Raw genomic sequence first — 23,066 nt, forward strand, 5'->3', positions numbered from 1 at the left:
GGGAATCATTTGAACAAGATATCCATTAGCTAGCATTCACTGTTTACCACACACCCCATCGGCCGGCCCATGCTTTCTCATCCATATGTCTATAGATATCAGAAAAATGGCTACCGGATTGACACATAGTCAACAAGGGTAGCTCGCCGCTTACGTAACATCTGACTCTGATAGTCTAATACATTTGGCTTAAGGTGACTATTGGGGATGTTTATATCATTCAAGATAACAATGTTGTCTTTTTAGATGTCCTTCCTCCTCAATGTTATATTTAGAAGGATGGAACACGACTTGTGTCTAGCTGTATATTATAGCCGGGTCTCTATAAAAGAGAACCCCAACAAAGAATCGGTCATACAGAAGATCATGAAATATCTAGAAACCTCAGTCCGATGTATGTGAGTTGACCAATTAGGAATAAGGGCTTTGGTTGGCCACATGACTCGGCAGTTCACGCAGGGCAACGTCTCCACACCACATCTATACGACCGAATACGTTGGAAATCTAGAATCAGATCCTGATTAACCAAAGAAACAGAATTCACTTATGAATTTCCTCGTATCATGATATCATCCCCCGAATGAGCCCGAAACAATAATATGAGGCAACCATGTTGAGCCCAAGAGCTAGTTAACGCGCTAAAACGGCCATGTTGTTGGGAAAGAGTCCAAGACGAGATATGATCGACGCCATGTTCCAATCCAGCCAAACGCCCGAGGCTCATTTTTGCGGGGAGCATGAAAGAAGTGGGCTTTCTTCACATGTGCCGAGTGTTGTCGCCAATGCCCGAGCGACTAGAGAGTGATCGACAATAAGCCCAAGCACTTAAAACCCACCAATCCACCCCCGTACCTGGGGGGTTAGATTGAAGTGTGTATTTCGACACCCTTATACAGTCTAAGAATCAGCCATGAATCGTAATGCAAAGGACTCGATGAAGTCCACCTGGCGGCAACAAGCCCGCTCAGAATGGACTCTCTTCCACTGGTTCTATGAACTACTCGGCATCCACCCAGAACATCTCGACAAGAACGTCCCCATTCATCTGAAGGAAGACGCCGTGCCCTACGTGCCCGACTGGTCCATGCACCGCTGGGTGCTCACGCACGCCGCCATCCCACTCATAATACACCACGCCTACGTCGAGTTCACCGGCCACAACCTCAGCGCCTGGGGCGCCTTCTTCCTATACGGAGTCGCATTCAAAGCCATCGCCATCCACGAACTTCATGTCCTCCGACGACTGGGACACCAGCACGGTTTCCTAGATGGCGATAAGCACGCTCGAGATGGAGTCCCAGACGTTGGCGTCGCAAAGGTCGTCCGCTCGCTCATGTCGACAAGTACCTTCCGCCCAATGTTCACCGTCTTCATCGCATACCACGCAACACACCCGCCCTCAACCATGAGCTTTATCTGGCTGCCCCTCGAAGCAGGGCTATACGGGATCATTCTCGACTTCTGGTTCTACTGGTACCACCGGGTGATGCACGATGTCGGCGCGTTGTGGAAATACCACCGTACCCACCACCTCACCAAGCACCCGAACCCGTTGCTGACGCTATACGCGGACACCGAGCAGGAGTTCTTTGATATACTCGGGATCCCACTTATGACGTATTTCAGTATGCGGTTTATGGGGATGCCGATGGGGTTCTATGAATGGTGGGTTTGTCATCAGTATGTGGTGTTTGCGGAGTTGGCGGGGCATAGTGGGTTGCGGGTTCATGCTACGCCTCCGTCGACGTTGAGTTGGGCTTTGCGTTGGTTTGATGCGGAGCTTGTTATTGAGGATCATGATTTGCATCATCGGAAAGGTTGGAGGAAGAGTCATAATTATGGGAAGCAGACGAGGCTTTGGGACCGGATTTTTGGGACTTGTACTGATCGCATTGAGTCTGTTGAGCACAATGTTGATTATGTCAATTCGTCGCCTATGCCGTTGTACTGATATTGGCTTATTGATGATTTCATTTCCTTTGGGTTGGACAATACACCTGGGAGGGGTGTTTATATTGGTTTTTCTTGCTTTCTTTTGTTATACTGTTGATATGACGTTAAATCCTTTGGATATCATGTCTATAAATGAATGAAATGTTTCCCATGACCAATGACTTTCTGTATATGCGAGTATTTCAGATATTTGCTACAAGTGGAAAATTTGACAAGCAACGTATGTATTACAGTCTAAAACACAATAGGATATCTGGTATATGAGCCTAGAAGGCCTAAGCCCTCCACAGGGCATTAACTTGCTTCTTCCGAGTCTAGATAAAAATATAATTAGCAAACGTACCCGGAGAAACGAACCAGACAGGAAACTTACCATCGGAGCCAAAACAGTGACACCCGCTCCGAGTGCCACGACAGTGAGAACGAGCTGCAGCTTGGAGAAGCTCTTGCCAAGGATATCAAATGCCTGGCTGGGCGTGGCTCGGGTACCGTAAATATCGCTTCCGTAAGCGAATATAAGACTGGTACTTTCCAACAGGGTAGGGCGAGAGAGCACGGCCTTGATGCCGGCGACATCGCGAGTGTGCGAGAGGTACCATTTGCCATCGAAGTCAAGGTAGGGCGCGTAGCGGAACAGGCCTTCTTCGGCCTCAGCCGTGGTGGGATCACGGTCGACAGGGCGGCGGGGGTCAAGGACGGGGCGAGGAATGCCAACGATGGAGTTGGAGGAGGGAAGAGTGCAGAGAAGCTGGCGGGTGGTAATTCCCTGGCGCGTTTGAGTGACGGCCATGTGGGAGATGGGTTCGGGGATCATGAAGGCCTGGGAGATGACGTGGGGCAACGGGAGGGTGGCGGTGCTGGAGTAGTTGGTGGTAGAGTCAAGCACACCGCGGTCGTTGGGGAAGGGAGATTCGTAGAGCTCTGAGATGACTAGTTGGTAGCCCTTAGCGGCGGACTCACTGCCGTCAACGTCGCCCCAGAATGAGTAGGCGAACCAGTTCTCGGACATCACGGATGCGATGGGCTGCTTGGCGTCCACGCCGGCTTGGGTAACTGCGTGAAGGACCTTTCCTGAGACTCCGTCCAGAAGGTAGAAACTAGCAGTGTGGGTCTGCTCGTTCACTGCAGTCACCAGGGCAAGGTTGGGGTTGAGGTACTTGTAAAGGACCGAGCGGTTTCCAAGGACTCTGCCGATAGATGCAACAGGATCATGGGCAGGGCGAGCGGTCGCTTCGACGACCTTCTGTCCGGACGGAGGAACAAACTCCCATACAGGAGTCTTGTTATCCTTTGCAACCCAGCCGAGGACTCGGCCATCAACGCTGGTGGTTACCAAGAAGCCATCTTCGTTGGCAAATGCAGTGATTGGAGTACCATCTTCACGGACACCGACGGTGGCCAGCGAACTTCCATCCTGCGCCCCGAAGACAGCAATCGAGTGGAGTTTGCTGTTAGATGATTCGACGCGTGAAACGATCTCCCCGGTCGACACATCCACAGTCACAGAGCTTCCGTCGTCGGAGTAGATGGTCGCGACTCCTGGTGAAGCCAAAATAGCCTTCACATTCCACTCTGATGTCTCCACTGCCTGGATACCCCACGAAACAGCGCCGTGGTTTCCAGTATCCAAGGCGTACACGCGGCCGTTCTTGGTAGCGACAATGACTGATTTGGCAACGCCAAAGCTGTCCAGGTTGGACACTTCGTCAGTCAAGATACTGCTCAGAATGCGCTTAGGAAGATCCTTCAGCCAGTCGGGTAGTTGTTCCAAGTCCCGGACATGACGCTTCACCCGGTGTAGGTACGCGCCATACAAAGTCTCGTGGCCCTCGACCTCCAGCTCATGAGCTAGATCCTCTTGAGCATCAGTTTCCGCCCAGGTAGCTGCGACAGCATCAATAAGACCCTCCTGCCGAGTCCACTCGATCTGGCCATTTCGGATAAGTTGCCATTCTCCGTGCTTCCGGAAAAGCGCTGACCTAACAGCCACAGATTTTCCTTTAGCAACAACCTCGGATACCGAGTGAAGGGCAATGTCAGAAGAAGGCTTCTGCAGATCCCATCGTCCCAGAATTCCATGAGAGGCGGATGATACAACAGTGGCTTCCTGGTCCGTGATTCGAATGAAATAGACATTAGCGTCAATGACACTGGCCGCGACCGCCGACTGGCCGGGCAGATAGGGCAGCCGGTAAGCCTTGGTGACCTTAGCAGACATCAAGTCCACATGGTAAACCTCAGCCCAAGCCCCGGCCTCGGTTTCAAAGTGGACCAAGAAATGGGGCAGAGCGTTAAGCTTGTGGGGAGCGTGGACTGTGATCTGTCGAATTTCGGCGCCAGGGGTATTGTCAATGGCGATAGAGGTGATCTCCTTGGTACCAATAACATTGACCTTCAGGAACTTTTGCGATTTGTCGGCCCAGACGATGATAGGTGAGGCGGAATTAGCGCCCACATAGAGGACGGACTCCGGGGTAGCCACATCAGCCTCGGAGTTCAGAATCTGTTGACGAATCTGTTTTCCAGTCACTGGGTCCAGAACAGTGACCTTGATTTTAAAGCCCTTCAACATAGCCGACTGGAGTGAAATATAGAAGACCTCGGTGGAAGAAGACGACACTTGGAACGGAACGTCACCGCTAGAAGAACAACTCATTAGCTTGCGACTTGTCAAAAAAAAAGGTCAAAGACAAAACCAACCTTGCATCCTTGAATTCCCACACTGACTTTCCAGTGTTTCCATTTAGACGTCTCACAATTCCGGTGCCCTCGCTAGCAACCACGGCAATCGTATCTCTCACCCCGGAGGTCGCGGTGGCATCCTCAAGCTCCAACAGCTCGAGATCGGCAACCACACCTTCTGAGACCCGATTTTCCCATCCCACTTTGCCATCCTGAGCACTCCAGGACGCGATGTAGTTACCTACCGCAGCTACAACGGCATCGTTTCCATCTAATCCGCGCAAGAGACCCGCCCCATGTGCGGGAGAGTCCGCCGACCGCGAGATGTTCTGGCGCCACACCAGCGCGCCGTCGCGGGGGTTCACGGCACCTACAAGGAGCTTGTCGGATAGGGTATAGAGGAGTGAAGCATTTGAAGATGTGGATGGCTTGAGGAAGAAGGTGGAATCGGGTGATGGGGTGCCGAGGAGAGCATGGTGGAAGTCGATGTGGTTGACCTCATCAGAGTAGATGGCTGCCGCGGGCGATAGGCACGCGGCGAAAAAGAGCGCCGCCTGGAGCCGCATTTTGACGAATGGCTCTTATTGAAGCATTGAAGCATTAAAGAGGGGAGGTGGGAGGTGATGTAGAATGGATGTTGTCAATAAACTTGGCGGAGCCCGGGCGGTAACCCCCCAGATCCCAGATCCTCCCCATAAATTCCTTCCGTCTGCATCCATCGACGTCCAACCTCCCATTCACAGCCCAAGTTAACCATCACGTTATTATTGTTTCCTACAGGGTTTTCCCTCCGTGTTATTTATATCCAACCTCCCATTCACAGCCCAAGTTAACCATCACGTTATTATTGTTTCCTACAGGGTTTTCCCTCCGTGTTATTTATATCTAAGCTCCCATATGGCACCGACATACCTCTTACCTTGGGCTGATAAGCACCAATTCTAGACATTTGAGATGGACATTGGAAAAGACATTTGAAAAGACATTTGAAAAGACAATTGAACAGGCACTTGAACAGGCACTTGAACAGACATGTATAAAGGAATCTTGAATACAACGTTCCCTATAGGTATCATCTTACGCCAAATGGATAAGGTTATTGAACTATGTCGCCAAGGACAAAAGCAGAGGCCGCATAATACAATATGATCCTGTAGTAAATGAATCGCACATGCACTACGGGCGAGTAAGTAAGGATGGTGAGTCAAGATCGGGTTTAGTCTAAAAATAATCAAGGTCCAGAGTATTCGCCTCAGGTTATTTGCTTATAGACTTCTTCCTAAACAATTGTATTCGTGGAATGCGTTGATACCACCTATATATCACCCCCTAATCAGCTAAAATGCACCAGGACTAGAAAGCTCTAGAAGTGCTTATGAGTTAAGGGAAGGATGAAAGAGAGGAGGTCCCAAAGGGCGACTACATCAACCAATTTCTATTTACACCAGAGCTTTAATTAGTAGGACCTGATGCCAGCTAGGAATGGGGATTTTTAGTTCCTATCGCTAGTCCTATGAGTTTGTAATACTGTAGGCATTACTATTAGAATGACATTCGCAAGAAGCGGAGTAGGCTGGCGATTAGCACAACTTACATCGAATTCCACCGAAAGGCCTAGTATCTCATTGTCCGTTGAAATTCGCACGGTTCCGCAGAAATCACCAAATCCATCAACAGGCTTGCCAATCCAATCATTCATCGGATTGAAAATCGAGAGTATTGCGCGCACGCCTCCGTCTCCAATCATCACCTCGAACCCCCTAAGCGGCCTTGCTTGAAGATCAATCACTATTTGATTTCCCGGAAGGCGATAGCCGAGGACAGTATTCGGCATGTCACTAGGATAAATAAGCTCCAAGCCGGCGACAAAAGTGTGTGGTGAGTCTGGATCTGAGCGTGGGTCTGGAAGAACAGAGATAGCGAGTCCCACGGCAGCCCTGGAGAAGGGAACCGATTGAATCCAAGTTTCATGCTTGGTAAAACAACTTGAGCAGAATGTGCGATTGGCTCCATTCAGCAACCCCCGAGTTCGTCTGTGGCAACTCATCTTCCCAGCAGCCTCTGTAAAGACTGTATATTGTCAACTTGAGCGGGCAATAGACGATTCTGTTCTCTGGTCATTATACACACATCTCTCAGCCATTGGTTATGCCGCCAATGCTGTCTTCTAAGGCGGACCTCAGGCTGTAATTTAGAAGAGTTGTGAGTACAACGGTGAACCAGTCCCCAGTCTCTTGCATGCTGGATGCCTTCAGTGAGAAAGGCAAGATAGCCTCTATCGCCATGGATAAAAAAAAACCTTGTTTTCCAGAATGTTTGATCTTCGAATATATCTGCCATTGCCCTTGAACAGAGTCGTAGGTTGAGGAAGTCCACCGTTGATAGATAAGTTGCAATTTGCAGTCTTATTTCAAGTGGAACCCATTCGAAGTGGTGTGTATTTACGGAACTTCCACGCAGAACTTATGATCCATCCATAGCTGGCAAGGCCTGAGCAGCTGCGCGGAAACCCGCGTTCCGGAAGCATTGATGGAAGCTCGGCGGGTTGGATGCAAAGCCTAGGTTAGGCCAACGTTAGCAAAATTCACCTTTCTCGCTATATAAATACAATCAAATGATAAAATAAACTCACGCATGTTGCTAGAATAAATATCCCGATGCCATTCCGAGGGCTTTTCTCTTAGGGTTTCGAGTAACTTATCCAGGTTCAATTCGCCACTTTTGAACTGTTTCGAGAGAAGCACCCAACAACATTTATGAATCAAAACTCCATTTGGCGGATTTTATGGAGAGGTCCTCTCTAGTAATTTGGCAACCTCGTCCCATCTTTCTTCATATTCGTGGCCCTTTGTGCGCCCAGAAATGTCCGTCAGCTGAACGCCGTATGTGGTTGAATGAACTAAGCACTAATTTAGCAAGTACTTCCAACCAACAGCAAATTCATAGAATAAGGACTGGCGCACTTAAAAATCAAGAGGCTGGTGATATATCCACTCCGCATGATACACAAGGGCGATAGAAGATCTTAAGAATGATTGAGGTCTTCTTGGTATAGGCCATCTTGGGTGTATTGAGATCTGACTTTTCGATAATAGTCAATGTTGTCTTGCAGAAATTATGAGAAGATTTTAATCCAAATCCTAGCAATGGTTTTTGTCGCTTGGGTTGGTCTCGCTATCATTATTGCATCACCATCTCATGGTAGAGGGACGCTTCTCCACGTACCACGATTTTTGCGAAGACATTTTGTGCCTAATACCTGAGATTACATGCACTACGAGCCAATGTTATGTAGGGGTAAAGCTCTATCAAGTTCCAGCAGGGATTCAGAGTTATCCAAGTTTAGCTTAAGAATAATCAAGATCTAGAGTATATAATGTAACCGGATTATTATTTGAGTATATTCACATGCCTCTAGGTTTAGCATCGGTATCCACGATTTGCATATACATAGCCAACTTTTCTCTTACGCTAAAAAATGGCGCCCTTCTAGGGAATAACCATGTAGCAGATCTTGCTAGATAAGATTTATCAAATGAACACGTTCTATACAACGGAAGAGGAAGCCTTTATGTATACTGTATGTCCTGAAGTCAGCTCTCGGTTCTACAAAAATCTATCATAATCCAGATTTCGCCTGCTCCGACTAAATGTCAATAACCAAATTCTCCCGGATTACCAAGGAAAGATCGTGTATCGTCCATCCATATGCTTTCCATCCACGTAAATATCAAAGTTCCTCCAGATATACAGTCAGAATTCATTCCATGGACTTCAAGCACGAACACAATATCCGAGTTGGCTATATCAACATTTATGTCAACATGTATTAAATCAATTAGTCGTAGCACAAACTATGAAACCCCCCCCCCCCCAACAATGATCTGGCGCTAGCAATAGATCAAAGGTCTCTTGCACAAAGTATGCTTTTTTTTTACTGCCTTCGTATACATCCAAAAAGACATTACAAGGCGCATAACCAGCCGACTATTCTTGTACTCTTGATCCATAAAGCGTAATAGAAAAATTGTATATTGTGCCTCAGTATGTACTAGTTTCCGAGCAACAAATCCCAGCAAAATCCCCCATTAGACTAGTTGCCTTATTTGACAGTGAAGAACGAATTTAGTAGTTGTCCTTCTTCAGGTAATCTAAAGTGATATCTAGGTTAGCATATAATTCTTAAAGCCTTTCAACATAAATCAGGATCACGAACCTTGAGCCTTGTCCAGGATCTTGCTGCCAAGGTTGCCGCTGGAGGAGTCATTGTTGCTGCTGCCGTAGCTATCCTGGTCACGACCAGAGCTAGACTTGTTTCCACTGCCGTAGCTGGAGGAGTCATTGTTGCTGCTGCCGTAGCTGTCCTTCTTGGAGTTGCCACCGTAGCTGGAAGAGTCGTTGTTGCTGCCATAGCTGTCCTTGTTTCCAGAGCTAGACTTGTTGCCATAGCTAGAGGAGTCGTTGTTGTTACCGTAGCTGGAGGAGTCATTGTTGCTGCCGTAGCTATCCTTCTTGGAGTTGCCACCGTAGCTAGAGGAGTCGTTGTTGCTGCTGCCGTAGCTGTCCTTGTTTCCAGAGCTAGACTTGTTGCCATAGCTAGAGGAGTCGTTGTTGTTACCGTAGCTGGAGGAGTCATTGTTGCTGCCGTAGCTATCCTTCTTGGAGTTGCCACCGTAGCTAGAGGAGTCGTTGTTGCTGCTGCCGTAGCTGTCCTTGTTTCCAGAGCTAGACTTGTTGCCATAGCTAGAGGAATCGTTGTTGCTGCTGCCGTAGCTGTCCTTGTTTCCGGAGCTAGACTTGTTGCCGTAGCTGGAAGAGTCATTGCCACCGTAGCTGGAGGAGTCGTTGTTGCTGCTGCCATAGCTGTCCTTCTTGGACCCGGAGCTGGTGTTGCTGCTGCCGTAGCTGTCCTGGTCGCGACCAGAGCTGGACTTGTTTCCGCTGCCATAGCTGGAAGAGTCGTTGTTGCTGCTGCCGTAGCTGTCCTTCTTGGATCCAGAGCTGGTGTTGCTGCTGCCATAGCTGTCCTGGTCGCGACCAGAGCTGGACTTGTTGCCGCCGTAGCTGGAGGAATCATTGTTGTTGCCGTAGCTAGAGGAGTCGTTGCCACCGTAGCCGGAGCTCTGGTTGCCACTGCCGTAGCTGTCGGACTCGTTGCGGTAAGACATTTTGGAGGGGTTGTTTAAAGGGAATATGGTTTATGTTTGGATTGAGAAGATGAATTGATCTCCGAAGCAAGAGGATATAATGATGATTTATAGGGGTACGATGTTTACTCCCAACAGAATGCGAGCGCTTTATTTATCTCCCGCCAGGAACGTATGGAATCCAAGAGAATCGCCCCTCTCCCCTCCATAAACCCCTCAATGACAACATGTGGACAAGCGAGACGAGTAGGGGCCAATGGTCGTGGCACGGAGAAGCTAGCATCTCTAGAGCTCACTAGTTTCGTGCTTGTTTGCGAGTGATTGCTCGAACCTTGGGAGCCACTTTTCAGCTTGTGTCGCCTAATGCGGAATTAACCCCATAGTCGACCCATATTTGACTCTGATGTTGTGATATCATCCAATCTATGAACAGGGGATCACGCCATGCAGGACTCTGATTTGCCGGTCGAATTATGTAGTCCCTTCTCGCAGCCGGACTTAGCCGGGGCCCTGGGAGAAGATAGGGTTCATTACCCCTCATGACTTAGGTATTTGGCTAGAACATTGTGTACTTATGTACTTTGTGTATTTGTGTACTTTTATGCAGTCAAGGTCTAGATTCTTCAATATGAGAGCAGTTGAGAAGAGGTGCCCGGGATGTTTATCTTCTGTAAGGACACGTCACACGTGCAAATACCACTAGGTAGCTATCTAAGCCGTGGAGGGGCCCTTATTTTCCCATTTTTTTTGGGGCAGGCGATAAATTCACTGAGATGGGCCAATCATAAATGAAGATCTCACCTTTTCCGGACCCACTTAGGCAAGATCTATCGAGATCCGCGCTATTGATTTTTACCATAGGTATGGTAACGTGATGCATTTATGTCCGAGATCCGCCCGTGTCTTTGGTTGAGGTTGACATGCCCATGGTACAAATGACGATCCCTTCTTATTCAAGGAGTCTGTACGTGGGTAGAAACCTTCCCAAGGTACTCCGTACTCCGTACCTACCCCTCTTATAGATTGTTCGATAGCCTCGGGCGCATCGACCGTGGCGAATCTCCTATGATGCTCGATCCCATGATTTTATGGATTTGGTGATGAGACAGACTACGAAGTACACAGAAGTCGTATCAATCGGTGTGTATATTATGTAGACAAGTTTGATTATGACTTGTCTATCCTATATCCGCAGATTCTGTCTGGGTATTCATGCACTCATTCCCCCCCCCCCCCCCCCAAAAATGATTATTCCTCCCATCCAATGGTTCGTCTAGTTGGAGATCTTCTCGCTGACGTGCTTGCTGTATTGAGAATCAAATATTAGCAGATATCCAAGCCCAAGGAATTTGGAGTGTCACTTACCCAGTGGCCTTCTCGTAGGCCGAGCGGGCACCATCGGTGATCTTCTCCTGTGTGCTGCGGTCGAGGTTGTAGCCAGACTTCTTGACACCGGCGCCGAAGGCTGTAATAAAAGGCTTGTCAGTCACAAATTCATGCTGTGCAAAGAACGATGTCACTCGCCCTTGTCAACGTAGTCGTCGTTCTGCTGGGTGTTGTTCTGGGCAGGCTTGTCCTCCTTGTTGCCGCCAGCGCTGGAAACAGCCTTCTTGACGAAATCCATGATGATGAGTGTATAAGGTACTTGCGAATTTAACAGGAATATCGTGTGTAGAGAGGGAGGAGAAGAAGAAAAGAGTTCTGTCGGGGGAGTCCGTCCAAGTAGGCAAAAGCTGCCCCTCTTCTGCCAAGGTTGCCCTTTGAGTGGCGAATCGCGGTGGCACTAGTGAATTGCCGTTTGCTGGGCCAGATTCGAGGATAAGGAACCCTAATATGCCGTTATTTCGAAATAATATTTTGTTAAAAGTAATAATCGAGACTTGTTTTTAAATACAGGTTGTTATGGTACAGTTTTGAAAGAACCTTTCAAATAGAAACTCCGTAAAAATGCCATCCAAACCCAAACAAATCTTAAACACCGAAACAGGCCTTATTGGCAGACCGGATAGCTTCCTTCTCACCCTTGCTCATGGCATCAGTGATCTCCCAAGGAGTGTTGCCTAAACCCATAGCACGCTGACCCTCCGGGCTCAGCGCGGACCAATCCATAGCACCCTGGAATCCCGACTCACCGGGTCCACCAGCACCGGGGAAATCCCACGGAGGCGAATAGCTCTGCGCAGCCTGGCGCTGCTTGATAAGGTATTCAACATTCATATCGCAGAGCGGGGTAGCTGGAATGTACAAGACACTGGAGTCCTGGGTACCACGGTGCTCCTTATCCACAGAGTGAAGAGAATCGCAGTGCCACGCGACGAAATCACCAGGCGCAACCTGTGGTACTGAAACCATAGTCGACTGGAGGTCGAGATGTGGGTGCGTGACCGGGTTGTACTCCTGGCAAGCGCCAGGCACGGAGCCCGGGAATGTAGCATCCAGGGCTGGTTTTGAGCTCTCAAGGTCGAAGAAAGGACGCAGAATGGTGTACGCTGTGCTGTGATTGATCATGGGGCAGACGTGCAGCGAGCCCTCGCCGGGCTTGGTGTCCGACATAGATAGCCAGGCCTGGAAGAACCGCAGCATTGAGCATGCACCGGCACCATTGTATAGGTCCATGTTGGCCTTTAGACGGTGTCGCGCATCCCATGCGTCATACTTCTCCCAGTTACCTTCTAGAATCTTGGTGTAGACCCGAGAGTACTCGGGGTCTTCCCAGCGTTCGAGGGAACCGCCGTCAATGTGCGGACCGAGGGTGAATTTTGAGTCCCCTGGATCGCGGATACGAAGACGGTCTCCATATGTCAGCGGGTGTGTGGTTGAGAGCTTGCTGTTAGGGTCGGATGAATGCCAAAGCTGCTGCATGAAGCGCTGGGTCTTGAGCATGCTTTCGTGGCCGCGGGCTTCGGCCTGCGATGGAGTCCAGTACAGCTCATACACGGCTGGGGAGTCAGCCGGGAAGGCCTTGACTCGCTCCTTGTTGGCAGCCACATAGTCCCGGATCCGTTGCTTATACTCTAGGGCATGGTCCCGAGGGATCACATTACGAACGACCACGCTGCCTCGGTGGCGGATCTCTTTTAATGCCGCTTCGGACACCTTTCCAGAGATCACATCAGAGTATTCAATTGATGGGATGATCTAGTATTTTTAGGTCAGTCTTTTGTTCGGTCATTCGGGTCACATATGCACATACATCGCTGCCTTTTGCCTTGATCTTTTGCACTTCCTCATCCAAGCTAGGAAGCAATCGCTCCCAACTTTTTGTGATTGCATCTTTGTTCTTCTCAAAGATCTTCGCCTTGAGCTCCTGAAACCGTGCGGGGAGAGGTTCCGGCTTATAGTCGGGCCTCAAGCTAGGGAAAACCGATGAGATATCACCGGCGGCCTTAGTGGTCTGGGCCGAGGTGGATGCTGCTCGGACAGCAGACTTTGAAATAAACTTTGACATCGACATGGCTGAAATTAATTCAAAAGTGTGTATTCTAACTTTGCGGGGATCTTCACCGGTGCTTTATATGTGTTTCGTGGGGAACACGGCATGCCTTAGTTGAGGCGGAATTATCCTGTAAACAGTAGTCGAGCCGCTGTCGGAAAGACCGAAGTGCCAAGAAATTACTCAATTGGGAGACCTACCCGACTCCCGCCGTTCGCCATGACATCATTCAGTCCGCAAAGAATCATCCATGAGGCTAAAGATGGCAATGGTGGAGATAGGTTCTCTCGAATATTTAGCCGTTCGAGAAAATCATTCGGGAATACGGCAAGCCGGCATTTGTCGAAAAGGCTTTCGGGGTAGAAGATCTGCATTGTGACGAAGCCCAAGTACTACCGGTATAGGTACATATGGTATGTACGAATTGAAATACCCCCGGCCATACCACGACCCCAACTGCAGCCTTGAAGTGAAGCTGCACGGTGTTACTGAAGCATGTGATCAGTCAAATCCTATACGCGCTGTTGTTCACTGTTTGGACAGAGCAGGTCTACCGAATGTCTAGATATCTCGTAGATCGTTCCTATGCTGGACAAGCACTCCCTCAAGCAATTTTTTGAGAGCAATCCACCTGGTTTCCACATTTTTCGAGTTAATACACCAAAAGCAGGCGTGCCGAGCCCTACCGTGCCCACTTGCTGATACGGAACTACGGCATATACCTACATAGGTAGCATGCATATAGTTTTACATCGAACAAGGGACATAAGTACTTCTATAAATAGAGCAACATAATGCAAACAAGAGGGGAGCTGATGCCAGACGACCTCATATCCAAGGGAAATGGGGAAATAGACTGCCATTGGGCGCCAACGATGTACAGGAACATCGGCCATCACGCCGGCCTCGGTCCACTTTCCTCTCGCCTCGACGGTTAAGTGCATTCTACCCCGCGAGGCCTAAAAGCGGGCACGGAATGCGCTGCAAAAGACCCCGAGCAAGTTCCACGGGGTCCATTTCCTGCATAAAAGAGGGCAGAATCCCCTACTGAAAGCCGTAACCCATTAATCGTCAATACTCGAAACATGTCTCTCTCGGTGAAAGGAAGATCTGCCATTATAACTGGAGCTGGCTCCGGTATGTCTTCTGTATACTACAGTATCAGACAGCCAGCTTACATTGTAGCCAGGTATCAACTTCAGTTTCGCCAAATTGCTAGTGGAAAACGGCTGCAATGTCCTAATCGCGGACCTAGCCTTACGTCCCGAGGCGCAAGCGCTAGCCGATAAGCACAAGACCGGGGCCGCACGAGTGGTCTTCCTAGAGACTAATGTGATTGACTGGGTCCAGCTCGAGCGGATGTTCGAGGTTGCGGAGAAAGAGTTCGGCGAGATTGATATTGTTTGCCCGGGCGCGGGTGTCTACGAGCCGGTAAGACAAAAACAACCCCAACAAATCTACAAGTCTATATAACTGTAATGCATATAGCATTGGAGCAACTTCTGGCGCCCGCCTCACTCGGCCGCAAGTAAGGACCCGGCCTCTGGCGGCCGATACGCTTTGATCGATATCAACGTCACCCACCCGATCCGCACGACACAACTGGCGATTGCTCATTTCCTGAACAATCGTACCAGCGGTCGCCCGAAGCATATCGTCCATATTTCCAGCATTGCAGGCCAGAATGCGAATCTCGCAGCCCCGATTTACTGCGCCTCGAAACACGCTATTAGCGGCTTCGTGCGGTCGCTCGCCAATCTCGACAAGAAGTTTGGGATCCGAGTCACGGCCGTGGCTCCGGGTGTTATCAAGACCCCGCTCTGGACTGAGCATCCAGAGAAAATTAAGATGGTTGTTGATACTGATGCGTGGGTGACACCCGAAGAGGTGGCAGAGGTGATGTTGGCGCTTGTGCAACAGGAACAGGTGGGCGAGATTATCGGAGACCGGTCGGGTCGTGGTCCGCAGTTTAAGGTGGAGGGTGGTACGATTCTGGAGGTGTCAAAGACAGTGCGAGCTGTCGGTCAGTTCAATGATCCAGGTCCTGGTGATCGGCCTGGAGCCACGGCGTCGGATCATCATGCGGTTGAGGAAGAGAGTTATCAACTCCTGTCGCAGAAAGGATGGGGATTGTCGAAGCTATGATTAGTTGTTATGTTATCTGTATGATTGGATATACAATCCAGACAATATTTCAAATAGTTCGAGGCGCATTAAATGGTGTGTAGTAATCTGTAGGAATGCAAAGTGGTCTCAGTTTTATGTAAAAAGGGTTGGCGCCCCGAGGAAGCCCCGGTCATGTGTCATCCCGATAAGTCTTGGAAGGCTAGGAAGCTTTCAACTGGCCACGGATCTTTCCCTCCTTTATTCCTCTACCTTTTTTCAATTTCCAGGGCTTTTCTTTTTAAAACTACTCTATCTCTCTCTTTTGGTCATTTGATCTCGGCCCCGCTGGTAGCGGCCGTTAATTATGTTTTGCGCGCCTATCTTTGCCCGATAACACCATTTCCGCAACAGATAACAAATATCAAGATGGAGGAGGCCACGATCGGGGTTGGTTCATCTGGGGGACACCAGAATGCGATGCGGAGGTAGGCTAGAACACAAAGTCTTGGTGTCAACAGGGGCTAATTTGGACTCCATTAGGCGTGCAGCCCGCGGAAGACCTGGAGATGTGGTGGGTGAGGCCAGTTGGGCCAGCAGTGTGATCAACCTAGTCAATACCAGTAAGTGCAAGGAATCGCACAATACATAGGGGGCTCCGGATTCTGATGCAATCTCTCGCTACAGTCATCGGTGCCGGTGTTCTTGCGATGCCGCTAGCCATCTCCCGTATGGGAATCGTCCTCGGTGTCTGCGTGATTCTGTGGTCTGCAGCCACTGCAGGATTCGGCCTCTATCTGCAATCGCTATGCGCACAATATCTGGACCGTGGAAGCGCGTCATTCTTTGCGTTATCGCAGTTGACATACCCTAATGCGGCCGTGGTCTTTGATTGTGCGATTGCGATCAAATGTTTCGGAGTCGGCGTGAGCTATCTCATTATCATAGGAGATCTCATGCCGGGGGTGGTACAGGGCTTCGTCGGCAGCGAGGCAGGATATGATTTCCTGGTGGACCGCCACTTTTGGGTTACAGCCTTTATGTACGTCGCCTTGTGCATTGTGCCAAATCGAGGGGAAGTGCTGACCATTTAACTTTAGGTTGATCGTGATTCCTATTTCCTACCTGCGCCGTTTAGACTCTTTGAAATATACCAGTATTGCGGCCTTGGTGTCCATGGCCTATTTGGTTGTCTTGGTTGTGTATAAGTTTGTCCAAGGAGACACAATGGAGGACCGAGGTCCGATTCGCGTGGGCCATTGGGAGGGCGCAGTGCCAACTCTCAGCAGTCTGCCAGTTATTGTCTTTGCATTTACCTGCCACCAAAACGTACGTTTCCCAAGTCGTGACATTGTGGCCCGTGTGTTCTTTTCTAACAACCATTCCAGATGTTCTCCATCCTCAACGAAATCGGCAATAACAGCCATTTCCGTACAACTGCCGTTGTGTTCGCGAGCGCCGGTAGTGCAGCTGCAACCTATATCCTCGTTGCCATTACCGGATACTTGTCCTTTGGCAACAGCGTAGGCGGCAATATCGTCGGCATGTACCCACCCGGCGTGTACGCAACGATCGGCCGCGCCGCAATCGTCATGCTAGTAGTCTTCTCTTATCCACTACAATGCCACCCATGTCGAGCGTCAGTCGATGCTGTCCTTAAATGGCGCCCCAGTCCACAAGTCACTGGCGCAGAACGGTCTCCAAACCGGCACCCACTGCTAGGCCCGCGGGGAAACCGCGTGCCAGAGCCAATGAGCGATCTTCGCTTCTCTGTTATCACAACCACAATCTTGATCCTGAGCTACCTAGTCGCCATGACTGTATCCTCCCTTGAATCCGTGCTGGCATACGTCGGGAGCACTGGTAGCACAAGCATCAGCTTCATTCTCCCGGGCTTGTTCTACTACAAGATCTCTTCGCCCAACTCGCCTACCCACCGGGGCTTAATGAAAGAGGACGATGAGGCGGAGGACTATCTCTCAGAAGATGACGAGGGCGATGATGACGAGGGTTCCCTCGCTCGCTCATTGACCGAGAGTGGCCTTTTGCCCCGTGGCACCCGTCACTGGCGCAAGGCACTGCTTCGCCCACTCAGTCTGGCATTGGCGCTCTACGGCTTCCTTGTTATGATTGTGTGTCTGGTTACGAACACCTTTTTCAAGACCTCACATTAATAAGCCCGTTTCTTCCTGCATGAAACTTCTTGTGCCCAATCTTATCGGTCTGGGCTTGGTCTTGTCATGATCTTTGACCCTGCCATATACAGTCCGAGGAACCTCTCTCCTTGGATTTTCTTTCCTGTTCATCAGGCTCATTTCTTTTTGCATATTCTTGTCCCTTTGCGCGTTGCTCTAGATGTTCGCTGCTTTGTCTACCCTATAGGGTATTGCTCTTTGCATAGTTTAAATTTCATTTGATTGGGTTGTCCGTGCCGGGCGTTGGGAGAATTGTACCTATTTGACTTGGTTGCTTAATTTATATTGATCGGTTGGCTGCTAATTGTTATGCGGGTATATTATGGCTAGTTGCTTTGCTTCAGTAAGAAAATAAAAGAGACGATAGGATTCCAAGCAAACCTACAACGAACAGATTTGTAAAACATTCAAGATATGAATGAAGAGAAGTGTACAATAGAAAGCGATTCAAGCAAAGCCCGATGTAAAGCATGAATACCCTCATCCGAAACCAGTTCTGAGAAGCACCAAAACGCAAGCTTATTTGTCTGGCAATTGCCATCTGGATCAGAACCTGCTAAAGGCAGGTAATTAAGGCAGAAATTACACGTATCCCTTCTCGCCCTTCAGACATTCCAAAGCGCAATTAATTATTGTTGTTAGCACCGTTCAGAATCCGCAGAATGGACATGAACAAGTTAAGCACATCGAGATAGAGCGAGATCGAAGCAGCGATCTCCTCCTCAACATGATAGTGTCGCATAACCAGCTGCGTGTCGACGAGAATATAACCCGAGAAGATAAGCGCGCCAAGCACACCATAGATGATCTCAATGGTGCTGTTGAACGGGATGAACATAGCCACGAACCCGAACAGGATCATGAACCACAACGCGCCGAACAGGTATGGCATCCAGTCGGTGAAGTCGTACTTGGTCTGGCATGCGAAGAGGGTCAAGGCGACGAAGATTCCAAGTGTCAGTGCGAGCGCTTGCACAACTACCCTCGCGTCATAGAAGGATGTCGCCACGCTGATTGAGTACGCTTCGAGGATTGTGAAACCTGATAGGAAGAGGAGGTTTGCTGGGTAGGACTTTCGCTTCCAGAACGTTGCGAGCATGAAGCCCAGTGCGCCGAAGACGGAGATTATCATCAACCAGAAGTTAGACTGGATCCAGACGCGGTAGGAGTCGTTGAAGAAGGAGATTGAGCTGAGGATCGTTGTGAGGAGGAGTTGGGCCGTGCTGGGTGAGTGTTAGTAGGGAGTTTGTAGAACCCCACGCGCTTGGGTCTGAGTTTGTAAATCGGGTTGAACTTACAGGATAGAGTACACTTTGCGAACGAATTGCATACGGATGTCAATCGTTCCTTCGGCCACGGTACCTCCGAACTATGCGATTTTGTCAGTTTCCATCCTTCTAGCTGGGTGTAAGCTCTCCAAATGGCATGGTGCGTGCATACCTTGAAATCATCTGGGAGGTTGTCGTCCTCGCTGCGAGGCGCTGGCTCGGCTGGAACCGCTGTAGCCTGGTAGGAGGGAGGGGCTTGGGAATAAGACGGGTCGTCTAAGGAGTCCCGCTGAGGAGCGGGCTCATATCTGGTATTTGCAGCCATATTGGTAAGTTGAGATACCTGTAGTCTCTCAGTGCTGGCGTAGAATGTTGGATGATCACCGACAAAGAGAGAGAGGAGTGAAGCCTGGAGGTGGAGCCTGTATGATGTGACGGGTCACGTGCGATAAGCCAAATATGGGGCCGCGACTGCTTACGTATACACTTTGGTGGAGCCTCAGGGAGACGGAGTATAGATATAGATCACACTTTACATCTCTTTCACTATATACTCTCTCTTGTGGCTAATTCTTCTGATTCTTCTAATCCTGATACTAATCAGGGTAAGAGATGGTTTGTTTAAAAAAAGACTACCAAGAAAATACATGACAAGCTGCGTAATCGGCCGACTATTCGTGTATATATAATGGTCAACGACGGCGTAAATATTTGAGAATTAAGAACATTGTATAGAAATCCACCACCAAAAAGGCGATATAAGAGAAGCCATTAGTATATATAACTCACCCAAAAATACGAATTAGAAAGATATACGAAAGAGCCACTATTCCCCTAAGGATACACAATACTATGCAGACTTTGCAACATCAAAAACTTCACATGGTAACTAAGAAAAACCACTCTAAATCAGTCGAACTCTGCGGTAGGCAATTGTTGCCTTACATAAGTGCCATTATTGAGGATATCAGCTGGCAGCTTCCCACTCGATGATCGAAATCTTAAAGTCCGGACTACCATCTTCGTAAAACCCCGACTCGTTCGACGATAACATCTTTCAATTTCAGTTGTCCCTGAGTAAACACCCTTTAATAGGGGACGAAGGTACGATCAACGATCTCCCGTATGAATCGAATATACACAACTCTCGCAAAGTAAAAGAGGATTTTGAGAATTGTGACATTCATCACCTGGTTGATTTCTGAATGGGCTGGATATTCCAGGTACGCCGCAAAGAATCAGTTTCGATACAGTTAGCGGGCTAGGGCTGCGAAGTATCCCTGTGAGGGTATTCCATGTAGTTGTGTGAAGTCATCTTGAATCAATTTGCAGGCTTTTGTATTTTCAGCGAATTTCAAGGATGGAAGTAACGTTTCCAGGGTTTGCCCGGGGATATATTCCATGATTATGCACCGCATGTTTGTTTGTGAGTCGATGAGCAAAAAACGCGTAGAGTATGCATACAAAGGAAGAGTCACCTCAGCACTGATCTTACAATTAATGAAATATATGACATTGCTAACACGCTTCCAATATATATAAGCATTTCTGATGCACTGGTATAAAGCATAGCAGAAAAGAAATTGCCATTAACCTCTAGATCCCATCGATCTATGAAGAATTTGAGTTATCCGCGCAGGACCAAGCAGCTGAACCGCCCGTCGCATTGTAGCTTGCGATAATGCTGACGATGGAGCCATATGTACCAGCGACCATCATGAAAGTACCAATAACAACAACGAAGACACTCCAGCAAACCATGGCCGTCCACCTCGCGGATCGGTCGACCTTGCCCTTGCTCCAGTTATCGTACAGCCACATGCAACCCATGGGTTGGAAACACATGAATGTGCCAAGCAAAGCACCGATAAGCGAGACGAGACTGTCAAAGACTGGAATGGCGCTTGCGATGATGTAGGAAATAAGACCGACTCCTGTGGTGCAGCCGATCCAGGAGCCCCAGTGGATCATGCTGTTGGAGGTGAGGTGCTGGGAGCCTCTGAGGGCGCGGACGAAGATGAATTTCGCGGGGAGCTAGTAGTGCTGTGTTAGTTCGTAATCCATGGATACGGAGATTCTGAGATTTGGGAGGGGGAGTACTTACATGAACGAACAGCATGACACTGACCAGAAGGCCGGGAATGGCAAAGCCATAACTGATCTTCTTCATAGTGGGACCGGCGGAACCAAGTGCAGGCGAGGCAACATAAGAACCGCAGAAGTAGTAGACTACCACACCGATAGTAATGTAGACAGCCGTCACGACGCTTTGGCAGATTATCAAGGAGCGAGTGTAGTATTTAGGGTCACGCATCTCAGATACGATAGAGAAGAAAGCCGGTGTACCGGCGTAGGCGAAAACAATCGAGGCCACGGCAGTGATGGCTTCACTAAATGAGGGATTGGCGACGATCTTGTAGTCAGATACCCAGATTCCCTCTTGCGGGGCCAAGGCTGGACGGTCCTGAACGCCCACAGCGATAGTGACAATGAAGACTATAGTGCGAATCGGTTAGGGCTATGTTATTGTCGCGCGAGGTCAACAGGGGAGAGATCTTACTTGCGAGCAGAATGCAAGCCAGTCCTATCCAGGCGAGCCAACTGATTTTTCCGAGAGTGCGAATACTGCCGAAGCCGATTCCTGCGATGGCTGCAACAACAACATAGACGGCTGTGCATGTGGCATGAGTGGAGACGGCATTGAAGGCGATTGAAAGACCGAGCATTCCTGAGCCGGCGACGAAAATCCAATCTGGAGCAGCAGGTTAGAAGTGAGTCTATAATGGGTATAATTGTATGGACTTACATAGGCAGAATACAGCGCCAAAAACCTCACGGCCGATGGAACCGAACATCAAGAAACCTGCATCGTCGATACCATAGACTGAACGATGGTTGAGCTTGAATATGCCGACCATGTAGTCGGACCACGTTGTAATAATGCCAACGGCGAGCAGGCAGATGACGCCTGGGACGAGGCCTAATGTATCAAACGCAGCTGGGATGGAAAGGACACCTAGGCCAATCTGACTCTTCATCATGAGGATTGCTGTTCCTGCCCATCCTACCTAAAGAGGTGTTAGTTTTGACCCAATTAGACATTTCACGGGGAGGAAAAAAAGAAGAAACATACATTTCGGTAGTTGGGACCGGATTCGGTGATCTCTCCAAAAACATCGTCGTGGTTGTGAATAGCACTAGGGTGGACATCATTGCTGTCAGACGGAGCAAGACCTTCAAGGTCTTTTTCTTTTTTCATATCCATCATATTGAAGAATGGGGAATGGGGAAATATACGGCGGATAGAAAAACTGGGTCTCGGAGTATACGGGATGTTGCACCGCTTATAACTCTCTCGTCAGACCATCGGCTGATAGATGGGGCACCCAGAGAAACAGATAAGCGTTAGTTAATTGGAGTCAATGCGATTAATGGCGACTTGTCTACACCCGAATTGTGGATACTCGGTATAATCGCTCACTTTTCGAAGAATCATACGCTAGCCCAGTTTCAGACGTGTATATCCACTAGAGACTTGGAATTAATAAATTATTCTGGAATATTTTGCACATTTTTGCATCTCCTTGCACTTCTGACTGGCTAGCTAGTACAATGACAAGTACGTGGAGACTATATGTGGAGTAAAAAAAGTGAAGGTGGTTGGATCCCTCCCCGAACTACCCCATGGGGGAGACGCGGAAGGGAGTTTTTAAATTGTAACCTTAACTAAACTACATGTACGTTCCAAGGTTACGCCGCCAAAGCCTTGGAAAAACGCCCACTGCTTATCTACCATACCCCTGTGTAAAATAGAACAAGAATATCACTTTGATGCTACATGCATGTCTGAAGTACAACATTTATTAATGTTATCAGATCTCTTATCTCCCTCCTAATTGGAAAGTTTAACTTGCATTTTAAGATAAGTAAACTCGAATTGATATTATCAAATCCACAAGATCCACAGGATCCAGATAAGCTGAACCAAGTTTAGGCCAAACACCGACGTCAGTGTAACACCACATCGTGAGGGGTTTAAAGGGGGGGAAAGGAAATAAACAAAGGATGGCAGGCAAAAAAGGGGGCTTAGGTGGCTTAGGTGGCTTTCACCGGTCGAGCATCCGGTAGCCGGCTCCATTCCGGCCCATCAGGCATCTCCTCCCGAGACCGGCAAGCGTACCCGGTACTCCGTACTTTGTACCTAGATATCATGACTTTCCTATTATATCTCATATCTCTCTCTTCATTGGCATTGGTCGATTAACACAATGTATACTTTGTAAT

At 48.9% G+C, this 23,066-nt stretch overlaps 10 protein-coding genes across 10 annotated transcripts; 3 read left to right on the forward strand and 7 right to left on the reverse strand.

The window, feature by feature from the left end:
* Window positions 1-911: 911 nt before the first annotated feature.
* N7455_011060 (sterol desaturase family protein) lies at window positions 912-1,952 on the forward strand (the record flags this gene model as incomplete). The annotated part of the gene is made up of 1 exon (XM_040961184.1): window positions 912-1,952. The coding sequence occupies one exon, from the start codon at window positions 912-914 to the stop codon at window positions 1,950-1,952; it is 1,041 nt and encodes a 346-aa protein (XP_040808340.1).
* A 277-nt stretch (window positions 1,953-2,229) lies between these two features.
* N7455_011061 (uncharacterized protein) lies at window positions 2,230-5,202 on the reverse strand (the record flags this gene model as incomplete). The annotated part of the gene is made up of 3 exons (XM_040961195.1): window positions 2,230-2,268; window positions 2,328-4,593; window positions 4,655-5,202. 3 exons carry the CDS (start codon window positions 5,200-5,202, stop codon window positions 2,230-2,232), a joined length of 2,853 nt encoding a protein of 950 aa, XP_040808360.1.
* Window positions 5,203-6,141: 939 nt separating this feature from the next.
* On the reverse strand, window positions 6,142-6,779 carry N7455_011062 (uncharacterized protein; the record flags this gene model as incomplete). The annotated part of the gene is made up of 3 exons (XM_065606577.1): window positions 6,142-6,147; window positions 6,231-6,706; window positions 6,767-6,779. The coding sequence occupies 3 exons, from the start codon at window positions 6,777-6,779 to the stop codon at window positions 6,142-6,144; spliced, it is 495 nt and encodes a 164-aa protein (XP_065460540.1).
* A 1,982-nt stretch (window positions 6,780-8,761) lies between these two features.
* On the reverse strand, window positions 8,762-9,804 carry N7455_011063 (uncharacterized protein; the record flags this gene model as incomplete). Its single annotated transcript, XM_040961212.2, has 2 exons — window positions 8,762-8,787; window positions 8,853-9,804. The coding sequence occupies 2 exons, from the start codon at window positions 9,802-9,804 to the stop codon at window positions 8,762-8,764; spliced, it is 978 nt and encodes a 325-aa protein (XP_040808369.2).
* Window positions 9,805-11,056: 1,252 nt separating this feature from the next.
* N7455_011064 (uncharacterized protein) lies at window positions 11,057-11,407 on the reverse strand (the record flags this gene model as incomplete). Its single annotated transcript, XM_065606578.1, has 3 exons — window positions 11,057-11,087; window positions 11,149-11,248; window positions 11,308-11,407. The coding sequence occupies 3 exons, from the start codon at window positions 11,405-11,407 to the stop codon at window positions 11,057-11,059; spliced, it is 231 nt and encodes a 76-aa protein (XP_065460541.1).
* A 347-nt stretch (window positions 11,408-11,754) lies between these two features.
* N7455_011065 (DUF1479 domain-containing protein) lies at window positions 11,755-13,237 on the reverse strand (the record flags this gene model as incomplete). Its single annotated transcript, XM_040961222.1, has 2 exons — window positions 11,755-12,921; window positions 12,977-13,237. The coding sequence occupies 2 exons, from the start codon at window positions 13,235-13,237 to the stop codon at window positions 11,755-11,757; spliced, it is 1,428 nt and encodes a 475-aa protein (XP_040808370.1).
* Window positions 13,238-14,301: 1,064 nt separating this feature from the next.
* Window positions 14,302-15,361, forward strand: N7455_011066 (uncharacterized protein; the record flags this gene model as incomplete). The annotated part of the gene is made up of 3 exons (XM_040961217.2): window positions 14,302-14,353; window positions 14,406-14,647; window positions 14,705-15,361. The coding sequence occupies 3 exons, from the start codon at window positions 14,302-14,304 to the stop codon at window positions 15,359-15,361; spliced, it is 951 nt and encodes a 316-aa protein (XP_040808346.1).
* Window positions 15,362-15,748: 387 nt separating this feature from the next.
* Window positions 15,749-17,493, forward strand: N7455_011067 (uncharacterized protein; the record flags this gene model as incomplete). The annotated part of the gene is made up of 5 exons (XM_040961191.1): window positions 15,749-15,807; window positions 15,863-15,942; window positions 16,007-16,361; window positions 16,420-16,648; window positions 16,708-17,493. The coding sequence occupies 5 exons, from the start codon at window positions 15,749-15,751 to the stop codon at window positions 17,491-17,493; spliced, it is 1,509 nt and encodes a 502-aa protein (XP_040808348.1).
* A 518-nt stretch (window positions 17,494-18,011) lies between these two features.
* On the reverse strand, window positions 18,012-19,139 carry N7455_011068 (Bax inhibitor-1 family protein). Its single transcript, XM_040961205.2, has 3 exons — window positions 18,955-19,139; window positions 18,813-18,883; window positions 18,012-18,737 (listed from the first exon to the last, which is right to left on the reverse strand). Exons 1-3 carry the CDS (start codon window positions 19,105-19,107, stop codon window positions 18,140-18,142), a joined length of 822 nt encoding a protein of 273 aa, XP_040808357.1. The 5' UTR covers window positions 19,108-19,139; the 3' UTR covers window positions 18,012-18,139.
* Window positions 19,140-20,393: 1,254 nt separating this feature from the next.
* Window positions 20,394-22,050, reverse strand: N7455_011069 (uncharacterized protein; the record flags this gene model as incomplete). The annotated part of the gene is made up of 5 exons (XM_040961215.1): window positions 20,394-20,816; window positions 20,887-21,278; window positions 21,343-21,534; window positions 21,589-21,850; window positions 21,916-22,050. The coding sequence occupies 5 exons, from the start codon at window positions 22,048-22,050 to the stop codon at window positions 20,394-20,396; spliced, it is 1,404 nt and encodes a 467-aa protein (XP_040808352.1).
* Between the last annotated feature and the right edge of the window lie 1,016 nt (window positions 22,051-23,066).

Source organism: Penicillium solitum (assembly GCF_028829755.1).
Source record: "Penicillium solitum strain IBT 25940 chromosome Unknown utg000008l_segment0_segment0, whole genome shotgun sequence".
In the NCBI taxonomy this organism is placed as follows: domain Eukaryota; kingdom Fungi; phylum Ascomycota; class Eurotiomycetes; order Eurotiales; family Aspergillaceae; genus Penicillium; species Penicillium solitum.